Source organism: Myxocyprinus asiaticus, chromosome 32, assembly GCF_019703515.2.
Source record: "Myxocyprinus asiaticus isolate MX2 ecotype Aquarium Trade chromosome 32, UBuf_Myxa_2, whole genome shotgun sequence".
Taxonomy (NCBI): domain Eukaryota; kingdom Metazoa; phylum Chordata; class Actinopteri; order Cypriniformes; family Catostomidae; genus Myxocyprinus; species Myxocyprinus asiaticus.
This window is the reverse complement of record NC_059375.1, coordinates 13,868,598-13,894,011: the sequence shown is the minus strand read 5'-3', so window position 1 is coordinate 13,894,011 and position 25,414 is coordinate 13,868,598. Positions and strand designations below refer to the sequence as shown.

The 25,414-nt window shown below is 44.0% G+C and overlaps 2 protein-coding genes across 2 annotated transcripts; one reads left to right on the top strand and one right to left on the bottom strand.

Moving 5' to 3' along the window:
* The first annotated feature begins 11,229 nt into the window (after positions 1-11,229).
* Positions 11,230-20,131, top strand: tmem101 (transmembrane protein 101). The gene is made up of 4 exons (XM_051666590.1): positions 11,230-11,391; positions 12,873-13,053; positions 13,818-13,964; positions 18,800-20,131. The coding sequence occupies exons 1-4, from the start codon at positions 11,261-11,263 to the stop codon at positions 19,106-19,108; spliced, it is 768 nt and encodes a 255-aa protein (XP_051522550.1). The 5' UTR covers positions 11,230-11,260; the 3' UTR covers positions 19,109-20,131.
* A 2,584-nt stretch (positions 20,132-22,715) lies between these two features.
* On the bottom strand, positions 22,716-24,583 carry LOC127422871 (insulin-like growth factor-binding protein complex acid labile subunit). The gene is given in 3 exon segments (XM_051666678.1): positions 22,716-24,107; positions 24,110-24,468; positions 24,568-24,583. Coding segments are annotated over 3 exon segments (684 nt in total). The 3' UTR covers positions 22,716-23,798.
* Between the last annotated feature and the right edge of the window lie 831 nt (positions 24,584-25,414).

Sequence of the window (25,414 nt, the reverse complement as noted above, 5' to 3'; positions counted from 1 at the left end):
CTATGTTTCCCCTTTGTCAACTAATGTTTCCCCTTTGTCGAAGTCTGTTCTCCCTATGTTTCCCTTTTGTCGAAGTATGTTTCCCCTTTGTCGAAATCTGTTCTCCCTATGTTTCCCCTTTGTCAACGTATGTTTCCCCTTTGTCAAAGTCTGGTCTCCCTATGTTTCCCCTTTGTTGAAGTCTGTTTCCCTTTGTCGAAGTCTGTTCTCCCTATGTTTCCCCTTTGTTGAAGTCTGTTTCCCCTTTGTCGAAGTCTGTTCTCCCTATGTTTCCCCTTTGTCAACTAATGTTTCCCCTTTGTCGAAGTCTGTTCTCCCTATGTTTCCCTTTTGTCGAAGTATGTTTCCCCTTTGTCGAAATCTGTTCTCCCTATGTTTCCCCTTTGTCAACGTATGTTTCCCCTTTGTCAAAATCTGGTCTCCCTATGTTTCCCCTTTGTTGAAGTCTGTTTCCCTTTGTCGAAGTCTGTTCTCCCTATGTTTCCCCTTTGTTGAAGTCTGTTTCCCCTTTGTCGAAGTCTGTTCTCCCTATGTTTCCCCTTTGTTGAAGTCTGTTCTCCCTATGTTTCCCCTTTGTTGAAGTCTGTTTCCCCTTTGTCGAAGTCTGTTCTCCCTATGTTTCCCTTTGTCGAAGTCTGTTCTCCCTATGTTTCCCTTTGTCGAAGTCTGTTCTCCCTGTGTTTCCCCTTTGTCGAAGTCTGTTTCCACTTTGTCGAAGTCTGTTCTCCATATGTTTCCCCTTTGTTGAAGTCTGTTCTCCCTATGTTTCCCTTTGTTGAAGTCTGTTTCCCCTTTGTCGAAGTCTGTTACCCCCTATGTTTCCCCATTGTTGAAGTCTGTTTCCCCTTTGTCGAAGTCTGTTCTCCCTATGTTTCCCTTTGTCGAAGTCTGTTCTCCCTATGTTTCCCTTTGTCGAAGTCTGTTCTCCCTATGTTTCCCCTTTGTTGAAGTCTGTTCCCTATCTGTCACTCACTCGACTTTGGTGTCGATGTAGTGACACTAGGGGTCACTCTTGGGAGCCCGAGACACCTCTGGTCTTTGATAAAAGGCCAATGAAAATTGGCGAGTGGTATTTGCATGCCACTCCCCCGAACATACGGGTATAAAAGGAGCTGGTATGCAACCACTCATTCAGATTTTCTCTTCGGAGCCGAACGGTCATGCTCGCTGAGCTGAATACTACTGTTCATTCACCTGCTGGATCTGACGGCGCATTTCAGCGGCTTCTCCCTCCTCTGCACTGGTGCACTGCAGAGAACGCCCCTGGGCGCTTCGGCAGAAAAACTAGAGAGTATATTTTCTGAAAGAGCATTTTTCCCCTCTAAAAGAGTATATATTTCTCTAAAAGAGCGCACACACGGAACGTCTTTTTAAAGACGCGTCTTTTTAAAGATGCTTTTCCGATTGTGTGTTATTCCTGGTTGTGCTCGTTATCTCTCGCCTTCTAACGGTCACGATCACTGTCTTTCGTGTCTGGGCACTGCTCACGCGGAGACAGCGTTCGTGGATGGTCACGTTCTCATTGCGAGAATATGTCCATGGCAACGTTGCGGTCGCGGCTCGCCTTCGTAAGAAAGCGAGCCACCCCAGAGGCTCCCGCCTCGGTCCTTTTACCCACGGGTTTGAGACCAGCGCGGCTAGCACTGGGGGCGATTTGGGGACACCAATGGGACCGCCTCCGCCGGGTATCCCCCCGCGGACCTCCCATTCCCCAGCACGCTCGTCTGCCCCGATCGGGCTTCCGGGTGAGTCCGCCGGCTCGTCTCACGGCGAGTTCGACCTCTTATTCTGAGCCCGCGAAAGTGATGAGCTCTCGAGCGCAGCATCGGAGAGCGGGCTCGTCCAGTCGGAAGCCTCAGCTGAGCTCCTCCCTTCGGGGTCGATCGGCCAGTCACAGGCTGATGCGGAGATGACGACATGCTTTCCTGGACAGCCGTGAGCGTCGGTTAGAGTGGATTTCACCGCTCTTCCCTGAACCCTCGCGGCTCTGTGATTGGTTCCTGGGCTCGCGGCGCCGCTCAAAGCCACGCCCCGCCCCGTTCCTTTCTTCCCGAAAGTGCATGAAGAGCTGACAAGGTCACGGGAGGCACCTTTTACTGCCCGGTCCCGATCTTTTCAGCTTCCCCGCTCTCACTACCCTCGATGGTGGGGCGGCCAAGGGTTATTCGGCAATCCCCCGGTGGATAAAGGCGCTCGAGGTGCACCTATGCCCGCAGAGCGCCGCCACCTGGCACGGGTGCCCAAAGCCCCCGTCCAAGGCCTGTAGGTTTACGTCGTCTCTGACGGTCAAAGCCTATGGCGCTGCTGGACAAGCCGCCTCCGCCCTGCACGCCATGGCTCTCTTGCAAGTCCACCAAGGCGCTGAAGGAACTGCACGAGGGTAGTTCCGCCCCGGGATTGATGCAGGAACTGTGCTTGGCGACTGACCTCGCTCTCCGAGCGACGGAGGTCACGGCACGGTCTCTCGGGCGGACGATGGCCACACTAGTGGTCCAGGAGCGCCACCTTTGGCTCAACCTGGTCGAGATGGGTGAGGCCGACAGGACACGATTCCTTGCTGCCCCCATTTCCCAGGTGGGCCTATTCGGCGACACTGTCAAGGACTTTGCCCAGCAGTTCTCGATGGTAGAGCAGTAGATGGATGCTAGCCGGCTTATCCTGCCCCGGCGTGGCTCAAGATCCCGCACCCCATCTACTCATCGCCGAGGGCGTCCCCCTGTGGTGACTGCACTGGCTCCGCCACAGCCCGCCCCTCCGGCCCGGCCCCGGCGTGGAGCCCACCGCAGGAAGCCGACACCACCCGTCTCACAGCCGGCACCGAAGAACCCACGGAGGTCTTCGAAGCGCCCCTGAGACGGGCGACCCAGGGACAACGAAACCCGCTGCTCTGGAGCTGGTAAGCAGATCTTCATCTTTTTGTTACCTTTTGCATTTAATTGCGCTGCATGCCCAAGTGGCTGCAGTACTCAAGAGCTCCGCAAGAGTGGTTTCCTTGTTCCCTGGGTCACATATCCGGTGTGTACGGCTGGCATCACGACCACTGTCCACCACTCCATTTGGCAGGTTGGCGCTCCAGCGGTGGTCTCCGGCCCTGAGCGCCCAGCTGTGGCACAAATCCGCCCCCGATGTGACAGTCTCCATGGGTCATGAGGACAGGCCTCTTCCTCCCCCGTCCCAGGCTGTTCCGGGGGTGGTCACAAGGAGTCAGGTAAGTGCTTCGATGTCCTCGGACTCAGCACGACCACGATGTGGTGTGGCACCTCGAGCTCCACCCCGCTGCGAGGCCCCACCCACCGGTACATCCGATGACATTGTCCCTTTGGTCCCCCTTGCGCGGAACTTGGACGCATGGCTTGCGCTTTCCAGTCTGTCACGAGGGCTGGTCCGGACCGTCCGACTTGGCTGCGCGATTCACTTCGCCGGGCATCCGCCCAGGTCCAGCGGTGTCCACTTCACCTTGGTGAAAGTCGGAAACGCTGCTACCTTGCGTGGAGATCGCTACCCTCCTACGGAAGGATGCGATAGAACCTGTCCCTCCAGCCGAGATGAAGAAGGGGTTTTACAGCCCCTACTTCATTGTACCGAAAAGAGGCGGTGGGTTGCGGTCAATCTTGGACCTGCGAGTACTGAACCGGGCCTTACACAGACTCCCGTTCAAGATGCTGACGCAAAGACGCATTCTAGCAAGCGTCCGGCATCAAGATTGGTTCACGGCGGTAGACCTGAAGGATGCGTACTTTCACGTCTCGATCCTTCCTCGACACAGACCCTTCCTGCGGTTCGCGTTCGAGGGTCAGGCGTATCGGTACAAAGTCCTCCCTTTCGGCCTGTCCCTGTCTCCTCGCGTCTTTACGAAGATCGCAGAGGCTGCCCTTGCCCCATTAAGGGAGGTGGGCATTCGCATTCTCAACTATCTCGATGACTGGCTAATCTTAGCTCACTCTCAAGACGTGTTATGCGCACACAGGGACCTGGTGCTCTCACACCTCAGCCGACTAGGGCTTCGGGTCAGCTGGGAAAAGAGCAAGCTCCTCCCGGTTCAGAGCATCTCTTTTCTCGGTTTGGAGTTGGACTCAGTCTCCTTGACGGCGCACCTTACGAACGAGCGCACCCAGTTGGTGCTGGCCTGTTTGAAGGCGTTCAAACAGAAAACAGCGGTTCCACTGAAACTTTTTCAGAGGCTCCTGGGGCATATGGCATCCTCGGCGGTAGCCACCCCGCTCAGGTTGATGCATATGAGGCCGCTTCAGCACTGGCTCCAGACTCGAGTCCCGAGACGGGCATGGCGCCACGGGACACACCGCGTGGCCATTACGTCGGTCTGTCACCGTCTTTTCAGCCCTTGGACCGACCTCTCGGTTCTATGAGCAGGTGTTCCCCTAGAACTGGTCTCCAGGCGCGTCGTAGTCACGACAGATGCCTCCAAAACGGGCTGGGGCGCTGTTGGCAATGGGCACGCAGCTGCCGGCCTCTAGACGGGTCCGCGGCTGTGTTGGCACATCAACTGCCTCGAGTTACTGGCAATTCTGCTCGCCCTGCGGAGGTTCCGGCTGTTGATCCAGGGCAAGCACGTGCTAGTTCGGACAGACAGCACGGCAGCAGTAGCATATGTCAACCGCCAAGGCGGTCTGCGCTCCCGCTGTACGTCACAACTCGCCCGCCGTCTCCTCCAATGGAGTTAGCAGCACCAAGTCGCTGCAAGCCACTCACATCCCGGGCAACCTCAACACTTCGGCGGACGTGCCGTAACAACAGGTTATCCTCAAGGGAGAGTGGAGACTCCACCTTCAGGTGGTCCAGCTGATTTGGAGTCGATTCGGTCAGGCACAGGTGCACCTGTTCGCCTCCCAAGAATCCTCCCACTGCCCGCTCTGGTACGCCCTCACCGAGGCCTTCCTCGGCATAGACGCGCTGGCACACAGCTGGTCCCCTGGCATTCGCAAATATGCGTTTTCCCCCAGTGAGCCACAGACACAGACCCTGTGCAATGTCAGGGAGGACAAGGAGAAGGTCGTCCTGGTAAGCACCCTACTGGCCTGCCCAGACGTGGTGCTCGGACCTCACGCTCCTCGTGACAGCTCCCCCCGGGCAAATTCCCCTGAGGAAGGACCTTCTTTCTCAGGGAAGGGGCACCATCCGGCACCCGCGCCCAGACCTCTGGAATCTCCATGTCTGGCCCCTGGACGGGACGCGGAAGACCTAAGCTGTCTCCCACCTGCGGTGGTAGACACGTTCACTCAGGCTAGGGCTCCCTCTACGAGGCGCCTGTATCCCTTTAAGTGGCGTCTGTTCGCTAAGTGGTGTTCTTCCCGTCAGGAAGACCCCCAGAGGTGCGCAGTTAGATCAGTACTTTCCTTCCTGCAAGAGAGGTTGGAAGGGAGGCTGTCCCCTTCCACCTTGAAGGTGTACGTTGCTGCCATAGCAGCACACCATGACGCAGTCGACGATAAGTCCTTAGGGAAGCATGATCTGATCATCAGGTTCCTAAGAGGCGCCAGGAGGCTGAATCCCTCCAGGCCGCGCCTTGTTCCCTCATCGGACCTCTGTAGTTTTTCAGGGTCTACAGGGAGCCCCCTTTGAGTTTTGCAGTCAGCCGGGCTTAAGGCACTCTCCTTGAAGACTGCCCTCCTGACTACGCTCACTTCCATCAAGAGGGTAGGTGACCTGCAAGCGTTCTCTGTCAGCGAAACGTGAGTTCGGTCCGGGCTATTCTCACGTGATCCTGAGACCCCCGACCGGGCTATGTGCCCAAGGTTCCCACCACTCCTTTTAGGGACCAGGTGGTGAACCTGCAAGCGCTGCCCCAGGAGGAGGCAGACCCAGCCCTGTCGTTGCTGTGTCCGGTGCGCACTTTACGCATCTATTTGGATCGCACGCAGAGCTTTAGAATCTCTGAGCAGCTCTTTAGAATCTCTGAGCAGCTCTTTGTCTGCTTTGGTGCACAGCGGAAAGGAAGCGCTGTCTCCAAGCAGAGGATCACCCACTGGCTCATTGACACCATAACTATGGCATGTCTTGCCCAAAACATGCCGCCCCCGGTAGGGCTACGAGCCCATTCTACCCGTGGTGTAGCGGCTTCTTGGGCCCTGGCCAGAGGTGCCTCTCTAACAGATATTTGCAGAGCAGCGGGCTGGGCAACACCCAACACCTTTGCAAGGTTCTACAACCTCCGGGTGGAACCGGTTTCGTCCCAGGTAGTGGCACGCAACACAAGCGGATAAGCCCGGGATAGCCGGCTGGGTGTATCGCTTGCACATAGCGCCTTCCACCTCCTTTTGAGCTGAAGACGTGCGCTGTTAATTCCCAGTAGTGTTCACAAAAGTTGTTCCCTGGTTGACTTCCTCCGAGCCCTGTGGCAGTCGAGTTTTCGGAGAGACTCGCTGCCGGCCCAGTACACGCGCTAACTAAGAGCCCGGTTCTGGGGTAGGTGCTCCGCATGTGGCGGTTCCCTGTAAGGCTAACCCCATGCAATCTATATCTTCCGCTAGTTCATTTCCCTACTGGCAAACTGCGTCTTCCTTGGGCAGAGCCCCTCAGTCTCCATGTTGTAGTAACTCCTCCCCCGTTGGGCAGGATCTACCTTGAAGGCTCTCCACATGGTCGGAAAGACCATGTGATGTATTTTTCCACTTAAATATTCCCCCCCATCTTGGGGCGAGGTGTGGTCTCTGCGGTGTCCTCCCCTTGGAAAGAAACCCCCCGACTAGACCTGGTGGCCCAGTCAGATAATCCCCCTTCTTTTTTAGGGAGTGGAAAAAGAGAAGGGGAAAGAGGCCACGACTGCGTTAAGCCTGTCTTTATCTCTGGGTAGTCGACTTGTCCCCAAAAAGGGCCATTCGACACTCATAACTGTGTTGGGGGAGGTTACGTGTCGACCTGGTGCGCTGGCTATGAGGCACACAGCAAGTCTGCCCACCACACACCGCCAGTTCACGTAACACAATTCAGCCTTGTGGCGTTTTGTATAGGGACCCCTAGTGTCACTACATCGACACCAACGTCGAGTGAGTGACAGATAGGGAACGTCATGGTTACTGGTGTAACCTCCGTTCCCTGATGGAGGGAACGAGACATTGGTCCCTCCTGCCACAACGCTGAACTACCCGCTGAAATGGCCTGACCTTATATCGGCTCCTCAGCGTAAAACCTGAATGAGTGGTTGCATACCAGCTCCTTTTATACCCGTATGTTCGGGGGAGTGGCATGCAAATACCACTCGCCAATTTTCATTGGCCTTTTATCAAAGACCAGAGGTGTCTCGGGCTCCCAAGAGTGACCCCTAGTGTCACTACATCGACACCAACGTCTCGTTCCCTCCATCAGGGAACGGAGGTTACACCAGTAACCATGACGTTTCCCCTTTGTCGAAGTCTGTTCTCCATATGTTTCCCCTTTGTTGAAGTCTGTTTCCCCTTTGTTGAAGTCTGTTCTCCCTATGTTTCCCTTTGTCGAAGTCTGTTCTCCCTGTGTTTCCCCTTTGTCGAAGTCTGTTTCCCCTTTGTCGAAGTCTGTTCTCCCTATGTTTCCCCTTTGTCGAAGTCTGTTCTCCCTATGTTTCCCCTTTGTCAAAGTCTGTTCCTCTTTGTCTAAGTCTGTTCCCCCTATGTTTCCCCTTTGTCGAAGTCTGTTCCCTCTATGTTTCCCCTTTGTCGGAGTCTATTCCCTTTATGTTTAATGTTTAACGCCGCAGGGGAACAATAACCAGGGAAACATAGGGGGAACAGACTTCGACACAACACCAGTCTGCTTGGCAGTGCAGTGTCCATCTGTTGAACCCTATGGAAACGCCCGCATTGAAAAGCCCTTCGAAGCAGTTATTTATGAGCACTTTGGTTTGGAACGACCCTTCAGATTGGCAGCCAAAATCATACCCCCTTCGAAGTGCCATTCAGAGGTAGATTTATCCCGTTTGGAATGCAGGGAAAAACTGAGCAACAAAGCAGCATTGTTTGTTCCCGTGGCTGTCAAATTCAACAGTGGCATAATAGCGCCCTCAACTGACAAATAATATGACTCATAGCCCCAATGATCCGCTTCAAATGAGAACGAGCAAAATGATTGACAGGTGAAAAACGTCAAAGTCCACGGTACGCGGACACATTTTTGTTTTCTGTTTACAAAGTCTACAGCTGTCACAGACAACGGTGAGATATCTCAGGACCATTATTTCATTAATATCTTTAAAGGAGTAGGAACATTTTTTGCATACTTTTCCATGAAAAAAATTGCTTACATCACCTTTAAACTGTGTATACACACCAATAAGAAAATCTTAGCATGACAATTAACTGCATTTATTCAAAAAAAAAAAAAAAAATATTATTCTTTTTACCTGGGGGACCCCAAACAGAAGTAATGTAACATTATTCTTTGAATATACATTGAAAAAAACTATTTGTTGGTTAAACTTAATTCAGTTGTGGACACTGGTTCCACACAATGAAAATACATTTCTTTGATATTAAATTAAAACATAGGCTCTACTCAAATAGTTTGTGTAGAGAAAACCTAAATGAATTGAGTTAACTTAAACTGAATGTGTTCAAATAACTATTTAACCTTGCAGCTTATTGCTAACACATTAGCATATATATATATATATATATATATATATTTATTTATTTATTTATTTTTTATTTGCGCTGAGGAAGTATGGTGCTGCTGAGAGTCTACAGATTCCCAATCAGAAATTACTATAACAGGTACTTTTGGCAGTCAGTCACTGACATCATGACCCTAAAAATAACTCAGCTCAGGATTACACAAACTGTAATCTACAGTACTTAATAACTGCAATGCTTTCTCACATTGCAATATTGAAAAATAAAAAAACAGGGCTATTATCCACTGACTGACATTCTTTCAGGACAATCACTAAAAACAAACCAGTTTAAAAATGCTATTTTTTAAATTATTTTAAATGGATGCATTTTTTTTTTCTTTTTCATAAACTATGTGGGTATGAATTCACTCTAAACTACATTTTTGTTTTCACCCATACTTTTTTAATTACTCACCTTTTTGTAATTCTAAATGTGTTGAAATCCTGTATAGGTTTGACTATGTGCTTTTTAGAAACTGTGTTTGGTTGTTCACTGGGTAAGCTTGTTGTGGCCTCACCTGTAAGCCGGTTTCTGGCGATCTGAGTTAGGCCCTTTTGTCCAGGATTAGCGACAGGGACCTTGAAGCTCTGATTCATGATGAGTGACTTTATAGCCTCATTATAATGAAGAGCTTCTAGAAGCTCCTACTGTAGTGCATCACGCAATGACATGAAGTGATGTTTACTTTTTTAACTATTACATTTTGAAGTTACAGTTGGCTGAATTATACAGCAATAATTACTGACATCTGACACCTGGTAGTCTTTCACCTAAAGTATATGTGGATTTTGTTTAAGAAAAATTATTAAAAAAATTAAAAAATAAAAACAGCACATAGTGAAGATTTACTGTAGCACTTTCATCAGCATTAATATGCAAGTTATACATAAATACATACAACTCCAATGGCATGCAATAGTTCATAATAAACCAAGGATTTCTACTGTAAAATAATTCGTAGTGTAGATCTATACTATATTATAAAGAGATTAAAGTGATGCCATTTAATGTTTTGCATGTCTTATTTATATCCATTAATAAAGTAATAAAGTTATCACAATAAGAGTGTGAGGTATATTTAAAGAGGTAATGCAATGGAAATTAGTCATTAATGAACCCAAAGTAATAAGGACAGTCTATATCTTCCTGAGAAGGAATGTGTTTCCTCCACTTCTACTTAACGGTGTTCATTGTGTTTCATTGTCACATACTTTCTCTAATGCCAGTCTGACAAGTAGTGACAGCTGACTTATCGTTTTCCAGAGGCTGTCAGGCTCTAAATCTGCAGAAATTGAGCTAAGACTAGTCCAAGTAGGAGGATATCTTGAGTTGTCAGTTTCCCAGAATCAGGACAAGTTGCTTTTTATTAAAAGCATCTTTCAGCAGTTTCATAGTATTCAAAGAGTCGATGTCAATTTAATCTCACAAATCAATATTTTGGCTCAACTTTTTTATAATTATTGAGTTACATCATATAGCATTTTGCAATATATTTTTATATAAATAATAATTATTTAATCGACTATTAATAATAGATAATCTCTGGGTGGGAGATTAACATCATAAGGAATATTTGAATTTCAGTGTGCTCTGTTGTTGCACTTTTTACTATTGAACAATAGATGGCACTACAGCATTTCCACTTATCTGTGTGTGCCTTTCCAGTGATATTTAGCAGAGACGAACCACTTCTATTAAAATGAATGGGAGAAAGACATCGCCTGTCAGTCATCTGTAGAACGCGCATGCGCATTAGCTGAACCAGCCTCAAAAATTGCGTTTTTAAAGAATCACAATTTATGATACCATTGTTGTCAGATTTCACTGCTGATTTTTTTTAAATGTTCGTTGATCGTAATATTGACCAACTGTTTTGGAGAATTCGGTCTTTCCCCATTGAAGTAGATATGAGCTGCACTTTTATGTCGCTTGCTTACATTGAAAAAAGCTGTCCAGCCTGCCCGAGAGCGTTCCAAATATGGCCGCTGAGTGGACTGAGCTGCCTTAACAAGGTGTTTGGCCTGTCAATGGCTTGTCCTTAGAAATAGAATCAGCGTGTAGAAGGGCTCAGTGTTGTTTCTAATTGGTCAGGAACGACGCGTCGAAATAATAATAATAATAATAATAATAATAATAATTATAATAATAATAATAATAATAATAATAATAATAATAATAATAATTCACCTGTTTAAACATTTAACGAGTATTTTTTTAATTAAATGATTCCTAAGTGTCATTATTCGTGTGTAAATTATTATCCAGGCCACTGGGCAATGCGCAGACGCCATTGTCATGTGGTCCCTGTTGCAATTCTCAGCGTTGATCAGAATGGACTAATCACAGTCGTTTGTTATCGTTTGAGTAATGCATTTAAAACATAATTAAGATTACTGGTGAAAATGTAATGTTGTATGTTAAATACCATGTCCTCTACGTTAATATAAATTATTATATTTATATAATTTTTTTAAGTTTTTATATTCAAATTTGTGCAGTAAGTCAAAAACACTTTAAGACAGATTCGGCGTTTTGAGCCGCCAAGCGCCCCCTGGTGGAAGACAATCTTGCGTCTCTTAAGGAAATAATTTTTTTTTTTTTTTTTTTTTTGCCTTCACGGGTCCTGAAAGGAGACGGTACTTCCGCCATCCTGAGCCATGGCTGCTGCAACCCACAAAAAAGCACTAAGATTTCTCTCTCAGTTTGGAGCCTTTATTCTGACCCGGTTCGGGTTCTGGAACTGTTTCAGTATGCTGATGCTGTTTGCGGAGCGGGCAGATGTGAAAAGGTAAATGCAAGTTAAAAGAAAGCCTATAGAACGACTTAGAAAGAGTCTGTGGACACATGCGATAATGCAGTAGTTTGGGGGGAAGGATCATATTCATAATTAAAGGGTTTGTGCTTTATCTGGATTTGTGAGATGCTGACGTGTTCAAGCATCATCATGTGTAAAGCGAATTTAACTACATGTCTTTACTGCTTTTATTTTAAAAGTTATGACAAAGACCTACAGTATATGAAGCTATATAAAGTGAAGTCTTAAAAACCCCGTGGAATTAAAATGGGAGCTTTTTGGCTGTTAGCTTTGAGGCCATCTAAATGCTATTCTGCTCCATAAAGTTGACAAAATTAACTTTTAGCGGATTGAAAATTAGTCTCTTTTTCTGGAAACTGACCACAAATATCGATGACTCATCTTGCACTCATGGGTGTGTCAGTTTTATTGACCAATAAAATACTCTCTGGAATGATATTGCCCCGCCCCTTAATACCAACCGTCAATGAATAGCAGTAGCAAGCATCAAATCTTGACATAAAGGCTATTGCATATATAAAGGGATAGTTCCCCCCAAAATTAAAATTCAATCATCATTTACTCACCCTCATGCCATCCCAGATGTGTATAGCTTTCTTTCTTCTGCAGAACACAAACGAAGATTTTTGGAAGAATATTGTGACAAACATTTTGAAGCTCCAAAAAGCACATAAAGGCAGCATAAAAGTAATCCATAAGACTCCAGTGGTTAAATCCATGTCTTCTGAAGTGATATAAACGGTTTATGGTATTAACAGACCAAAATGTAATAAACATTTCACTGCACATCCTGCTATTACAGCCTCTAGGCATGATCATGATTTCAAGCTCGAATACACTTCCTAGTGCTTGATGCATGCGCAGAGCTCTTGATGATGCAAAGAGACTGCTGATGTCAAGATCTATAGTGAAAATTTTGTTACATTTTGGTCTGTTCTCACACAAAATTGATTAGATTGCTTCAGAAGGCATGAATAAACCACTGGATTCGTATGGATTACTTTTATGCTGCCTTTATGTGCGTTTTGGAGATTCAAAGTTTTGGTCACCATTCACTAGTATTGTATGGACCTACAGAGCTGAGATATTCTACTAAGTAAACAGGACAATCACTTTGATATGTACTGTTCCCACTACTTGTTTCAAGAGGAAAAACATCAACATAGAAACTGCAGTTTTTAAGTAATTTCATGGAATCTTTCAATTAAGCTAATATTACTGAATATTATCTATTATTTTTTTATAATAGATAATATTTGATTAGATAATATAATCTATTACTCAATTATATTATCCTTTAATATAAGCCAGTATTTTTATGAAGTTTTGGTTATCATAAATTGCATGTGAGAACTATTTTAACTGAAGCTAGATAGCAACATCAGTGACTGCTTCTTTGGTATCCGAAAAGATCGCTCAGCTCTAAAATACCTGGTGATTTTCTGTTTTCTAAGGAAGCCAGATATCCAGGTGCCATACCTGTACATAGACCTGGGAGCTGCGGTGTTGTGTGCCAGCTTCATGTCATTCGGGGTGAAAAGAAGATGGTTTGCCCTGGCTGCTGCCATTCACTTGGCCCTGAGCACATATGTGTCCTATGCTGGTGGACAGGTTCATTATGGTGACTGGTTGAAGGTAGGTTATTGATTATAATAACAGCTGAGACAAAACTTAGAAGCTGTGTCCGAATATGCATACTTCTCTACTATATAGTATGCCAACGGAGTATTATGCCCTCAGTATTCAGAAAAGAATAGGCGAGAAATACCCGGATGACCCTCTGTTTCCGGCGAGTTTACTCGGCATTGCTGTCTGGCATTTGAACACGAGGACAATTGCATTTCGGACCGTATATGAAACGGCGATTTTTCGCATGCGCAGTAAGGGGATTTAAGAGTTTTCAAACGTTTTAGTGTGGACGAGCAACTTTTGGATAACGCTTGAAAACGGCAGTGTGGACAGAGAGCGTTTCGAAAACAAAAATGCCACTTTCAAATGTATTCAGATTAATGTGGACGTATCCTTATAGTTGTCTTTAGAGAAAGTATTTTAACATAAAAATACACACTTTGCCTTTTAAAGTTTTTTTCTTTTCTGTTGGTTCTTACACTTACTGTGTCTCTGCATGCTTATGCAAATCAATTTTTCATATCACGTCCACCATCTGCAACTTAGTGTTATATGACTGCAGTCAAGTTTCTCTTTGGCCATAATACTGCGTTCAAAGGAAGGTTTGTTGGAATCACTCAGGTCATTGTTGAATGTCTAATTGCTTGATTTTAAACTTTTAGTTGTGACATTTGTTGCTTCTAGTGTATGTAGAGATAGACATTCAAATAAATATGCTGTTTTAAGACCACAATGTTCACCTCTTATGCTGTTGTTCATGATCATCACAGGTGAGAATGTACTCCAGAGCAATGGCCATCATTGGAGGGTTTCTGGTGTTGGCCAGTGGAGCAGGAGAGGTTTACAGACAGAAACCTCGTACACGCTCTCTGCAGTCTACTGGACAGGTCTTTCTAGGCATCTACTTGATATGTATGGTGAGTTTTCCATTTTATCATTGGCTTTAGGGGCTGGTCTATGGGAGAGAGTTGTGCTTGCTTTCAGTAGAGTCTCTTTGTCGACCCAGGGTCAAGGAAAATCTTTTGTGTGGAACTACTTTCTTTCGCCTTGGATCAGGATCTGCCACAGTTCAAAAGATGCGCCCAAGCTTCCGTTACTAATTCGAAAGTGTTACTTTAGAACTAGTAATGACGGCTTGGGCTGTAATTGAAGTAACTAGAATGTGGGTGTGCATTAAAGAGAAAGAGTGAGCGTGTGATCATCTGTGTCTTTCTCAGTGATAAACAGTAATGCCGACGCTGCTAGTTTAACTAATATTCCATAGTAGTAATCTGCTTCGAGCGATCATGAAGCGATGCTGCCATTGGAATTATCCTACATCCCACTTCTGAAGCTGCAATTATGAGTATTTTATGTTCAAATGTCTTGTTGTCGGAGGGAAAACATGTAATTAGGACTTGAGAGGGCGTTTGTGTATCTTCCAAGTTAACTTGTATGATAATTCCGATAGCACGTGAAGGCAGCATGAGAGACAATTGACGATGTTCTGACTGAGTAAATCCGCTCACTGACAGATAAAGCAGACTCAACGATGGTCATTTGTCACCATCTCTTTGCGTAAATGTGTAATTTCACAGGAATTAATGAGTGCTGTAATGACTTATTTATCAGCACTCTTGGAACGCCTCTCATCCAATCAGATTCGAGGACCGGAGCTAATTGTTGTATAAATATATGTGTGTGTATACAATATATACACACACTATATATTATATGCATTAGTTTTGGTGAACTCTGATTTGCATATTCGCATAATGATAAGACTACCAATTGACGAAAATGTCACATATTGACGTCTTGACTGAATGTAAAATGTAGGAAACTCTAATTTGGTGCATCATCCTGTTCTACGTAATACACATTTAATAGTAGTGGTCGATCAAAATGGGGTTTTGGCCAATGCGATAACTAGAGCATGGGGGGCTGATATTATGCCAATTTTTATGTGATAAATACATTTTAATTGTAATAACTGAATACAGAAAATACAGAGTAAATACAGAAAATTTACTAAATTCACTAAAAATATTTGATAAATGAAACTGTGAATTATCCATTCGCAAAGATGTTAGTAGAGTTTGAAGCCAACACAAGGGCCGCCTCTGTTAATCTGTCAACTGTGCACTTTTATCGGCTGATGCTAATAAGCTAAAAATTGATAAAAGTGCTAGCAAGGATCAAATGGGGTGCAGATTGTGAAGTACTCTTGAGACTCTATAGGACACTTGTTCGATCAAAAATGGACTATGGGAGTGCAGTTTATGGATCTGCCAGGAAGTCATATATTAAAATGTTGGATACAGTACATCATACAGGATTGAGACTTGCACTAGGAGCATTTAGGACCTCTCCAATCTAAAGCTTGTATACAGAAGCAAGAGAACCATCACTATATAACAGAAGGCTGAAATTGGCCCTTAACTATGCAGTTAAACTAAAAGCTAATGAAAGTAACCCAGCATATCCTTCAGTCTTTCATCCTCAACATTCACACCTGTATGAAGCCAGACCCAGGTACATCAGTCCTTATGGAATTCGCACAAAACCACACATGGAGAACATGGACATTAATCTGGATATCCTAACATCAACACATCTGTGTCCTATACCGCCCTGGAATATTAAAAAACCAACTATCATGATGAACCTGGCTCAGTATACTAAAAAGATAAATCATCCAAACGTCTACCAGGAGAAATTCCTGGACATCTGTGCATCCGGAAAGTATTCACAGCGCTTCACTTTTTCCACATTTTGTTATGTTACAGCCTTATTCCAAAATGGATTAAATTCATTATTTTCCTCAAAATTCTACAAACAATACCCCATAATGACAACGTGAAAGAAGTTTGTTTGAAATCTTTGCAAATTTATTAAAAATAAAACAAAATCACATGTACATAAGTATTCACAGCCTTTGCTATGACACTCAAAATTGAGCTCAGGTGCATCCTGTTTCCACTGATCATCCTTGAGATGTTTCTGCAACTTGATTGGAGTCCACGTGTGGTAAATTCAGTTGATTGGACATGATTTGGAAGGGCACACACCTGTCTATATAAGGTCCCACAGTTAACAGTGCATGTCAGAGCACAAACCAAGCCATGAAGACCAAGGAATTGTCTGTAGACCTCTGAGACAGGATTGTATCGAGGCACAGATCTGGGGAAGGGTACAGAAAAATTTCTGCAGCATTGAAGGTCCCAATGAGCACAGTGGCCTCCATCATCCGTAAATGGAAGAAGTTTGGAACCACCAGGACTCTTCCTAGAGCTGGCCACCCGGCCAAACTGAGCGATCGGGGGAGAAGGGCCTTAGTCAGGGAGGTGACCAAAAACCCGATGGTCACTCTGACAGAGCTCCAGCATTTCTCTGTGGAGAGAGGAGAACCTTCCAGAAGAACAGCCATCTCTGCAGCACTCCACCAATCAGGCCTGTATGGTAGAGTGGCCAGATGGAAGCCACTCCTCAGTAAAAGGCACATGACAGCCCTCCTGGAGTTTGCCAAAAGGCACCTGAAGGACTCTCAGACCATGAGAAACAAAGATTGAACTCTTTGGCCTGAATGGCAAGCGTCATGCCTGGAGAAAACTAGGCACCGCTCATCACCTGGCCAATACCATCCCTACAGTGAAGCATGGTGGTGGCAGCATCATGCTGTGGGGATATTTTTCAGAGGAAGGAACTGGGAGACTAGTCAGGATCGAGGGAAAGATGAATGCAGCAATGTACAGAGACATCCTTGATGAAAACCTGCTCCAGAGTGCTCTGGACCTCAGACTGGGGTGAAGGTTCATCTTCCAACAGGACAACGACCCTAAGCACACAGCCAAGATAACAAAGGAGTGGCTGTGAATGTCCTCGAGTGGCCCAGCCAGAGCCCAGACTTGAACCCGATTGAACATCTCTGGAGAGATCTGAAAATGGCTGTGCATCGACGCTCCCCATCCAACCTGATGGAGCTTGAGAGGTCCTGCAAAGAAGAATGGGAGAAACTACCCAAAAATAGGTGTGCCAAGCTTGTAGCATCATACTCAAAAAGACTTGAGGCTGTAATTGGTGCCAAAGGTGCTTCAACAAAGTATTGAGTAAAGGCTGTGAATACTTATGCAAATAATACTTATTTGCAAAGATTTCAAACAAACTTCTTTCACGTTGTCATTATGGGGTATTGTTTGTAGAATTTTGAGGAAAATAATGAATTTAATCCATTTTGGAATAAGGCTGTAACATAACAAAATGTGGAAAAAAGTGAAGCGCTGTGAATGCTTTCCGGATGCACTGTAAGATGCAGCTTACCATCTCATGTACCAGTGTACACAGACGGATCAAAGTCAGACAATCATGTATCTGCAGCAGTTGCAATTGGCCCAGAACGTGTTGGCAAGTGTATTCCTGGACAAAGTTCAATTTTCACAGCAGAAGCTTGTGCATTATTACTAGCTTTAGAACAAATAGAAGAGGAACAACATCACTTTCTAATTTGTACAGATTCTAAATCCTGCCTGCAAGCACTTGAACCTCTGAAAACAGAACACCCTACAATTATTAGCATAATAGGAAAAGTGGACTCTTTAAAAAAACAAGATTTCAATATTGTCTTTTGTTGGATAACAGGCCATATGGGATTGGCTGGCAATGAACAGGCAGATAAAGCAGCTAAGGAAGCACTTCAGTTGGACATGACATAATGTAATATACCAGCATCTGATGTTAAAACCATATTGAATCTGTACATTCACAACAAATGGCAAATGGAATGGAATGAATGCATATATAACAAACTACATGAAGTGAACAAAGGAGTTTATTATTTCCTCTTTGAAAATAGATATGACCAGGTTGTATATATGAGATGTTGAATTGGTCACTCAAGACTCATTCATTCATACTTATTGAAAGGGGAAGAGAAACCGGTTTGTGATCTATTTAAGAATTTCTTGAGTTTAAAACATATTTTGATAGAATGTTCATATCTAAATGATATTAGACAACACTTATTCAGAAAATATATTGATGGACATTTTCAAAAAGGTCTCTCCGGGAAAAATTTTAGAATTCCTATCACATACTAAACTGAAAAACTCTATATAATTATTACTACTGTTATTATTGTTATATATGTGGATTTTTGTATCTGTCAAACTGTTGTAAACATTGTTTAATTTGAACACTGTCGTCTTTGCCGCGAATATAGCCATTGCTGCTGATATGGCATCAAAAATATAAATAAATAATCTCAAAATTGTCAAATATAATTTGACACATCATTCTGTCACTATTAAAAAAAATAAATACAAAATACAAGCACTACTTAAATGTAAACTAAAAGAATATTTAAATTAATTTTGCATACTTACTGTAAAACCTAGTGTGACATCCTTCGTGTGCCTGTAAATCGCGTGGCCAAAATGTCTAGTTATTCTAGACCTGAACAGATGCTGTTGCCCACTCTATTATTACAGTCAATGCCAGGCGCATGTGCAGATGCCGTCCACAGACACAGACTGACATGCGGTCTGTGAGCGCCATCTGCACATGTACCTAGCTATACTAAGAGTATCACAAAGCACATGGACGCATGCGTCAAACACGTCTGTATGGACTCACAGTAAAAGAATGTACTTTGAAAGGCTAAGCGCTCAACCATGTGTGATACCCTAGCCTTAATACTGAACATAATACTGTATGTTGCAGTGTGGCTGAATGATCTCTTACAGTCATTACTACCTGCATTATCTTTCTCCTTCAGGTGTACTCGCTACAGCACAGTAAGGAAGACAGACTGGCCTACCTGGACCACATTCCTGGTGGAGAAATCACCATCCAGCTCCTGGTGGTTGTGTGTGGAGTGCTAGCACTCGCCTACCTTTCTGGCTGCTATGTGCGTATAGCCTCCCAGATCCTGGCAATTCTGTTACCATTGGTTGTGCTATTTATTGATGGCAACATTGGCTATTGGCACCGAACCTGCCGTGTGGAATTCTGGAACCAGATGAAGCTCATCGGGCAGAATGTCGGCATCTTTGGAGCAGTGCTTATTCTGGCCACAGATGGCTAAAGACAACATCTCTGTGCAGGCAGTGCTTTTGGACAAACACAAGAGATCAAGCATATGTCTCAGGGGATCTTTTGATGATATCAAAGCAATTATTGGCCAGGCGCTGACAGAGGTTGAGTATGTACACACAAAAGTACAGAGGATACAACTCTCAGCTTGCTTGGCAATGTGACTCATTCACCTCTGGAATTCCGATGGCAAGCATGAAGTCTTCAAAAGACTGTTTACATTTCACCTATGTTCTTTTTCTAATGCATTATTTAAATGGTAAAGAAAACCAGTGTATGTCTTAAAATAATGTTAAAGTTGAATGATAAATTATGGCCAGTTTGGAAAAACACTTTGGTCAAGTTTGGATGTTCTTAAGTTGTTAGTGATGTATAAGGGATTTCCCCCCACATATTACAGGCAGTTAAAATAGCACTGTATTTTGCTGCTTGCATTCAATCTGCATTTCTTATAAGATTTATTGCAATATTGTTGTCAAAAACAATCATTGTTTTGTATAGACTTCTGGTATATCCTGAATCTTCTGGTTATTGTAGAATTTCATTTTTATCCAAAGCCACTAACAGTGCATTCAGGTTTATCAGTAGGTGTGTTCCCTGGGAATCATTGGCATCGCCTTGCCCTTTCAGTTAAGCTACAGGTATACAGTGTATAGGTATAGTAAGATGACAGTTAAATTGCAGTTTTTTCCTGTAAATGTTAAAGTGGCAACTCTGGAACTCATAGTAACAAACCACAGGTTTCATGCATGTTCACATATAGAAGTAAAATTCATACTAATAGTTAAAAAAAAAAAAACTATTCTCCAAATCATTTCACAAATGAGAGACACACACACACATTTCCAATTATACAAATGAACTGGTCAGATCAGAAGAATTGGGAGAAATACATGCAACAAATTCTTTTCATCACATTAAGTGACACAATAATGCACTGTTTACTATATCCCTTTATGTAAAATTGAAAGTAACTGAATAAATTAAACAACAGGCAGTCCCCATGGTTCAAGTTGGGTTTTCCAGGTATTTAGTTACAAAGAGTAAATAAACCTTCTCTGTAGCTTTACATGTGTCATTCACCCTGAGATCACTACTAAGTATTCTTAAATTGCAAAACATAAATTTGAGACCTATTTCCATTAGCAAGCTAATCTTATCTTCTGCAGTTACTAAGTATGGACAATTATTGCTGGTGCTGCCTTTCAATAAGGGATGTAAACATGAATTGGCATTCACAAACCATTATACATCCAAAATGTGATGTATTTCCAAGTAAAACTGAATTCAATAAGAAATAACTGTACAGCAGAACTTGATTTTATCCATTGGGAATTGATTGGATCCTGAAGAGTGGTCTCTATTTGAGGGCTTTTCAGCCGAAAAGTATGGTTGTTTAGTGGTGGAGCAAGTTATTACCAAAAATTAGAGTTTTTAGCAAGAAATTATCAACATTGAGAGCTATTCGCAAGTTATTAATAACATTGCAAGCTATCAACATTAACAGCAGGGCTAGGGGATCTGGAAGGCTACATCTAGTCTAACAATGTAATATTTATTACTGTTCAAACTTAATATTTACATTCTCGACCACAAAAAAAAAAAAAAAAGGGTAAGGAAACATAAAAAGCATTTAAGCTTAACAGAAAAGCATATGTCAAAAAGAATCCAAGTGAAAGTGTGATATGGTAAAAGATGGCACAGACAGTGCTCATATTGAGTGGGTATGCACCAGTGCATATTGCTGAATTTTTACTCCCTAGTATCCTTTTTTTTTCTCCTCTTTTTCTCCCCAATTTGGAATGCCCAATTCCCAATGCATTCTAAGCCCTCATGGTGGTGTTGTGACTTGCCTCAATCGTGGTGGTGGAGGATGAATCTCAGTTGCCTCCGTGTCTGAGGCCGTCAACCCATGCATCTTATCATGTGGCTTGTTGAGCGCGTTACTGCAGAGACATAGCATGTGTGGAGGCTTCACACCATCCACCGTGGCATCCACACACAACTCACCATGCGCCCCACCGAGAGCAAACCACATTATAGCGATCACGAGCAGGTTACCCCATGTGACTCTACCCTCCCTAGCAACCGGGTCTATTTTGGTTGCTTAGGAGACCCGGTTGGAGTCACTCAGCATGCCCTGGGATTCGAACTGGCGACTCCAGGGGTGGTGGTAATCAGCATCTTTACTTGCTGAGCTACCCAGGACCCCCTACGCCCTAGTATCCTTATGTTCAGGGATGGGCTGCAGGGACTAATTAGAGACGGTTAGGGGTGGGCTTTAGGGATAAGGGCAAATCAGGTATCGGGGAGTCAGATTCTGGCAAAACGACATCAGAATGAGCTTTATTGCCGAGTATGCTTACACATACAAGGAATTTCTCTTGGTGACAGAAGCTTCCAGTGCAAAAACAATACAACAAATCAGATTTAATAAAAAAAATTAGAATAAAAATAGTGAATTGAAAATATATGTATATATAGAAATACACATTAAGACAAAAAAAAACATATAAACTCAACAAAAAAAGAAACGTCTCTTTTTCAGGACACTGCATTTTAAAGATAATTTTGTAAAAATCCAAATAACTTTACAGATCTTTATTGTAAAAGGTTTAAACAATGTTTTCCATGCTTGTTCAGTGAACCATAAACAATTAATGAACATGCACCTGTGGAACGGTCGTTAAGACACTAACAGCTTACAGATGGTAGGAAATTAAGGTCACAGTTATAAAAACTTATGACACTAAAGAGACCTTTCTCCTGACTCTGAAAAACTGAAAGATGCCCAGGGTTCCTGCTCATCTGTGCCTTAGGCATGCTGCATGGAGGCACGAGGACTGCAGATGTGGCCAGGACAATAAATTGCAATCTCAACACTGTGCGTTACAGGGATGACATCCTCCTCCCTCATGTGGTACCTTTCCTGCAGGCTCATCCTGACATGAACCTCCAGCATGACAATGCCACCAGCCATACTGCTCGTTCTGTGCGTGATTTCCGGCAAGACAGGAATGTCAGTGTTCTGCCATGGCCAGCGAAGAGCCCGGATCTCATTCACATTGAGCATGTCTGGGACCTGTTGGATCGGAGGGTGAGGGCTAGGGCCGTTCCCACCAGAAATGTCCAGGAACTTACAAGTGCCTTGGTGGAAGAGTGGGGTAACATCTCACAGCAAGAACTGGCAAATCTGGTGCAGTCCATGAGGAGGAGATGCACTGAATTACTTAATGCAGCTGGTGGCCACACCAGATACTGACTGTTACTTTTGTAAAGTAAGTTCCCCCTTTGTTCAGGGACACATTATTCCATTTCTGTTAGTCACATGTCTGTGAAACTTGTTCAGTTTATATCTTAATTGTTGAGTCCTTTTATGTTCATACAAATATTTAAATGTTAAGTTTGCTGAAAATAAAAGCAGTTGAAAGTGAGGACATTTCTTTTTTTGCTTAGTTTATATACATGCATATGTACAAATATGTTATATACAGATAGTGCAAGGGAATGTAGGAAGAAGAGGTAGGATATGTTGGATAAATACAATAAATAAATAGACTAAGCTGTGTATTGCACATAATTATTGCTAAATGGGGCAGTTTTATCTGATCATGAGATGGATAGCCTGAGGGAAAAAACTGTTACTGTGCCTGACGGTTCTGGTGCTCAGTGCTCTGTAGCGCCGTCCAGAAGGCAACAGTTCAAAGAGGTATTGGGGTCCAGAGTGATTTTTTCCAGCCCTTTTCCTCACTCTGCAAGTGAACAGTTCTTGAAGGGAGGGCAGGGGGGAACCAATAATGCTCTCGGCAGTCCAAACTGTTCTTTGTAGTCTTCTGATGTCCGATTTCGTAGCTGAACCAAACCAGACAGTTATTGAAGTGCAGAGGACAGACTCGATGACTGCTGAGTAGAACTATTTCAGCAGCATCTGTGGCAGGTTGAACTTCATCAACTGGCGAAGAAAGTACAACCTATGTTGGGCCTTTTTCACAATGGAGTCATTGTGGGTCTCCCACTTCAAGTCCTGTGAGATGGTAGTGCCCAGGAACCTGAATGACTCCACTGCTGCCACACTGCTGTTCAGAATGGTGAGCGGGGTCAATGTTGGGGTGTTCCTCCTAAAGTCCACTATCATCTCCACTGTTTTGAGCATGTTCAGCTCCAGGTTGTTTTGACTACACCAGACAAAGCTGTTGAGCTGTTCAAACTCCCTTTTGTATGCAGATTCATCGTCATCCTGGATGAGGCCGATGACAGTAGTGTCATCTGCAAACTTCAAGAGCTTGACAGAGGGGTCCTTGGCAGTGCAGTCAGTGCTGATCGTACAGGTGCTGGAAGTGAATTTCTCCAGTCTCACTAACTGCTGCTCACTAACATTACAGTACTGGCAGCAACTCTTGCATACTGGAGGCTTCTGTGATGGTGATACTGGCGTCCAGATGAAGAAACTCAGGGTAGATGTATTGGCACTGATTTCATTCCACTTAAAGCAATGCGTACAGGGTAAAGGAAGCTGAGATGTAGAATTGATTTGAATTACAAATAGACCCCACGTTCATAAGTAAATCTGCAAATGCACAGATGAATATACGTATATGTGAATTTTAATCATTCTTTCTAATATCAGGAAACTGAAGACCTTTTGTGGTATTGCGAAAGTGGCTATTTCTACTATACATAGCTTACTCTCCATCAAACCCAAGAGATGCCCCAGCAAGTAAATGAGGTGCATGACACATGATGTTCCAGTAATCATCTACATGGAGATACCTGACGTGCAGTATCTTACTGAAGACACAATGTAGCTCACAGTCACACGTCCAGGGATTCTCTGACAGTTGCAGATGCGTGCTGGGTGTCTGAAGGTTTAAGAATGTCTTAAACTTGAGGCTCTTCAACTGGTTGGCTTCTAAGCTCGGAATGGTGAGTGTCTGTAGGGGGGCCAGAGCTTCTGTTTCAATCCTGGAGATATTGTTGTGACCCATAAAAAAAAAAGAACTTAGAGTCCCTGTTGTATGGTGAGCAGTCCTCCTTGGAGTACCGTCAACTGATTCCATGCCAGATTCAGGTGCCTTAGCATTGTAAGCCCATAAAATGCTCCAATTTCTATAACCTGGATGTGATTGTGACTGAGATCTAACCTCTCAAGACTTTCGAGTTCCTCTAAGGAGTAGGTGTTGAGATGTTTCAGAACATTGTGGGGAATTCTGAGATCTTTAAGAAAGGTCAAGCCTTCAGAGAAATCTGGAAGAAAGACACAGAGCTCATTGTGAGCCAAGTCCAATGTTTCCAAAAAGGTTAGAGAGGAAAGAGCCTGGAATAACAAAGACAAGACACTTTCAGTGCCCTTCACTGTCAGATTTTTTTATTTATTTTTTTATTGTACCTTTAGGGGTACAATAGCTTCTCACTGGTACCCTCCAGGTATAAAGAAGAGTACAGTGGGTGTACTATTGAGGATTCTCATCGAGTTCGCGAAGGGCAATGACATGTACATAACTGTATATATAATAACATGTCTGACAAACGTCTTTGGCCGCTGCATTGCGTTATAAAATAATGTTACAAAATGTACAAAATATAATGCATCATATTTTGTAATTATGTGAAGATTCGCTGCCCAACTCTGAATGTGCACAACAGGTGTCTGTCTGTCTGTTCCACTCAGGTTACTGTAGTAATCTTAGTCAGCATGCACCAGTTTTTTTAGTGACTGTCTGAACCGTCTATTTTCAAATAACAGGAGACACCATAACCATCGCGTTTTAATATGCATGTTAAGTTGAAGTTCAGTTTTGAAGACACTGCATTCTGTTCCATTTAGCTGCGCTCTGTCTAGCTGTTTGAAACACTCACCTGCTGTATATGCACTGCTTCAGCGCGTTGAGTCCACTGCCACACGCCTTGTGTGTGTGTCTCCCCAAGTGTTGGCTCCTGTGGGGAAAGCCGCAATGCTCTGTATTGTTGCTGCTGTGATGATTCATGAAGCATTCCATTCAACTCAGAAAGTCGGAATTTCCACCTTTCAACTGTGAATAGTGCAACGGAATGACACTATGTCGGACTTCTAACTTGGAAACGCGTGCGGAAATCTTCAACTTCCATTTCGTCGAGAAGCAGGTGTGTGTTACGTCACGCAAACATTCAAAACATGGTTAATTACACTCTTTTGACGATCGTAACAATAGCATTGCAGCATCCAGTTTGGTTGCTATGAGACGTCTCTGACAATCAATATACCCCTCAAAATCACAACGTAATCAATCTCAAAATTCAAAATAAGCTCCCTCTTTGACAC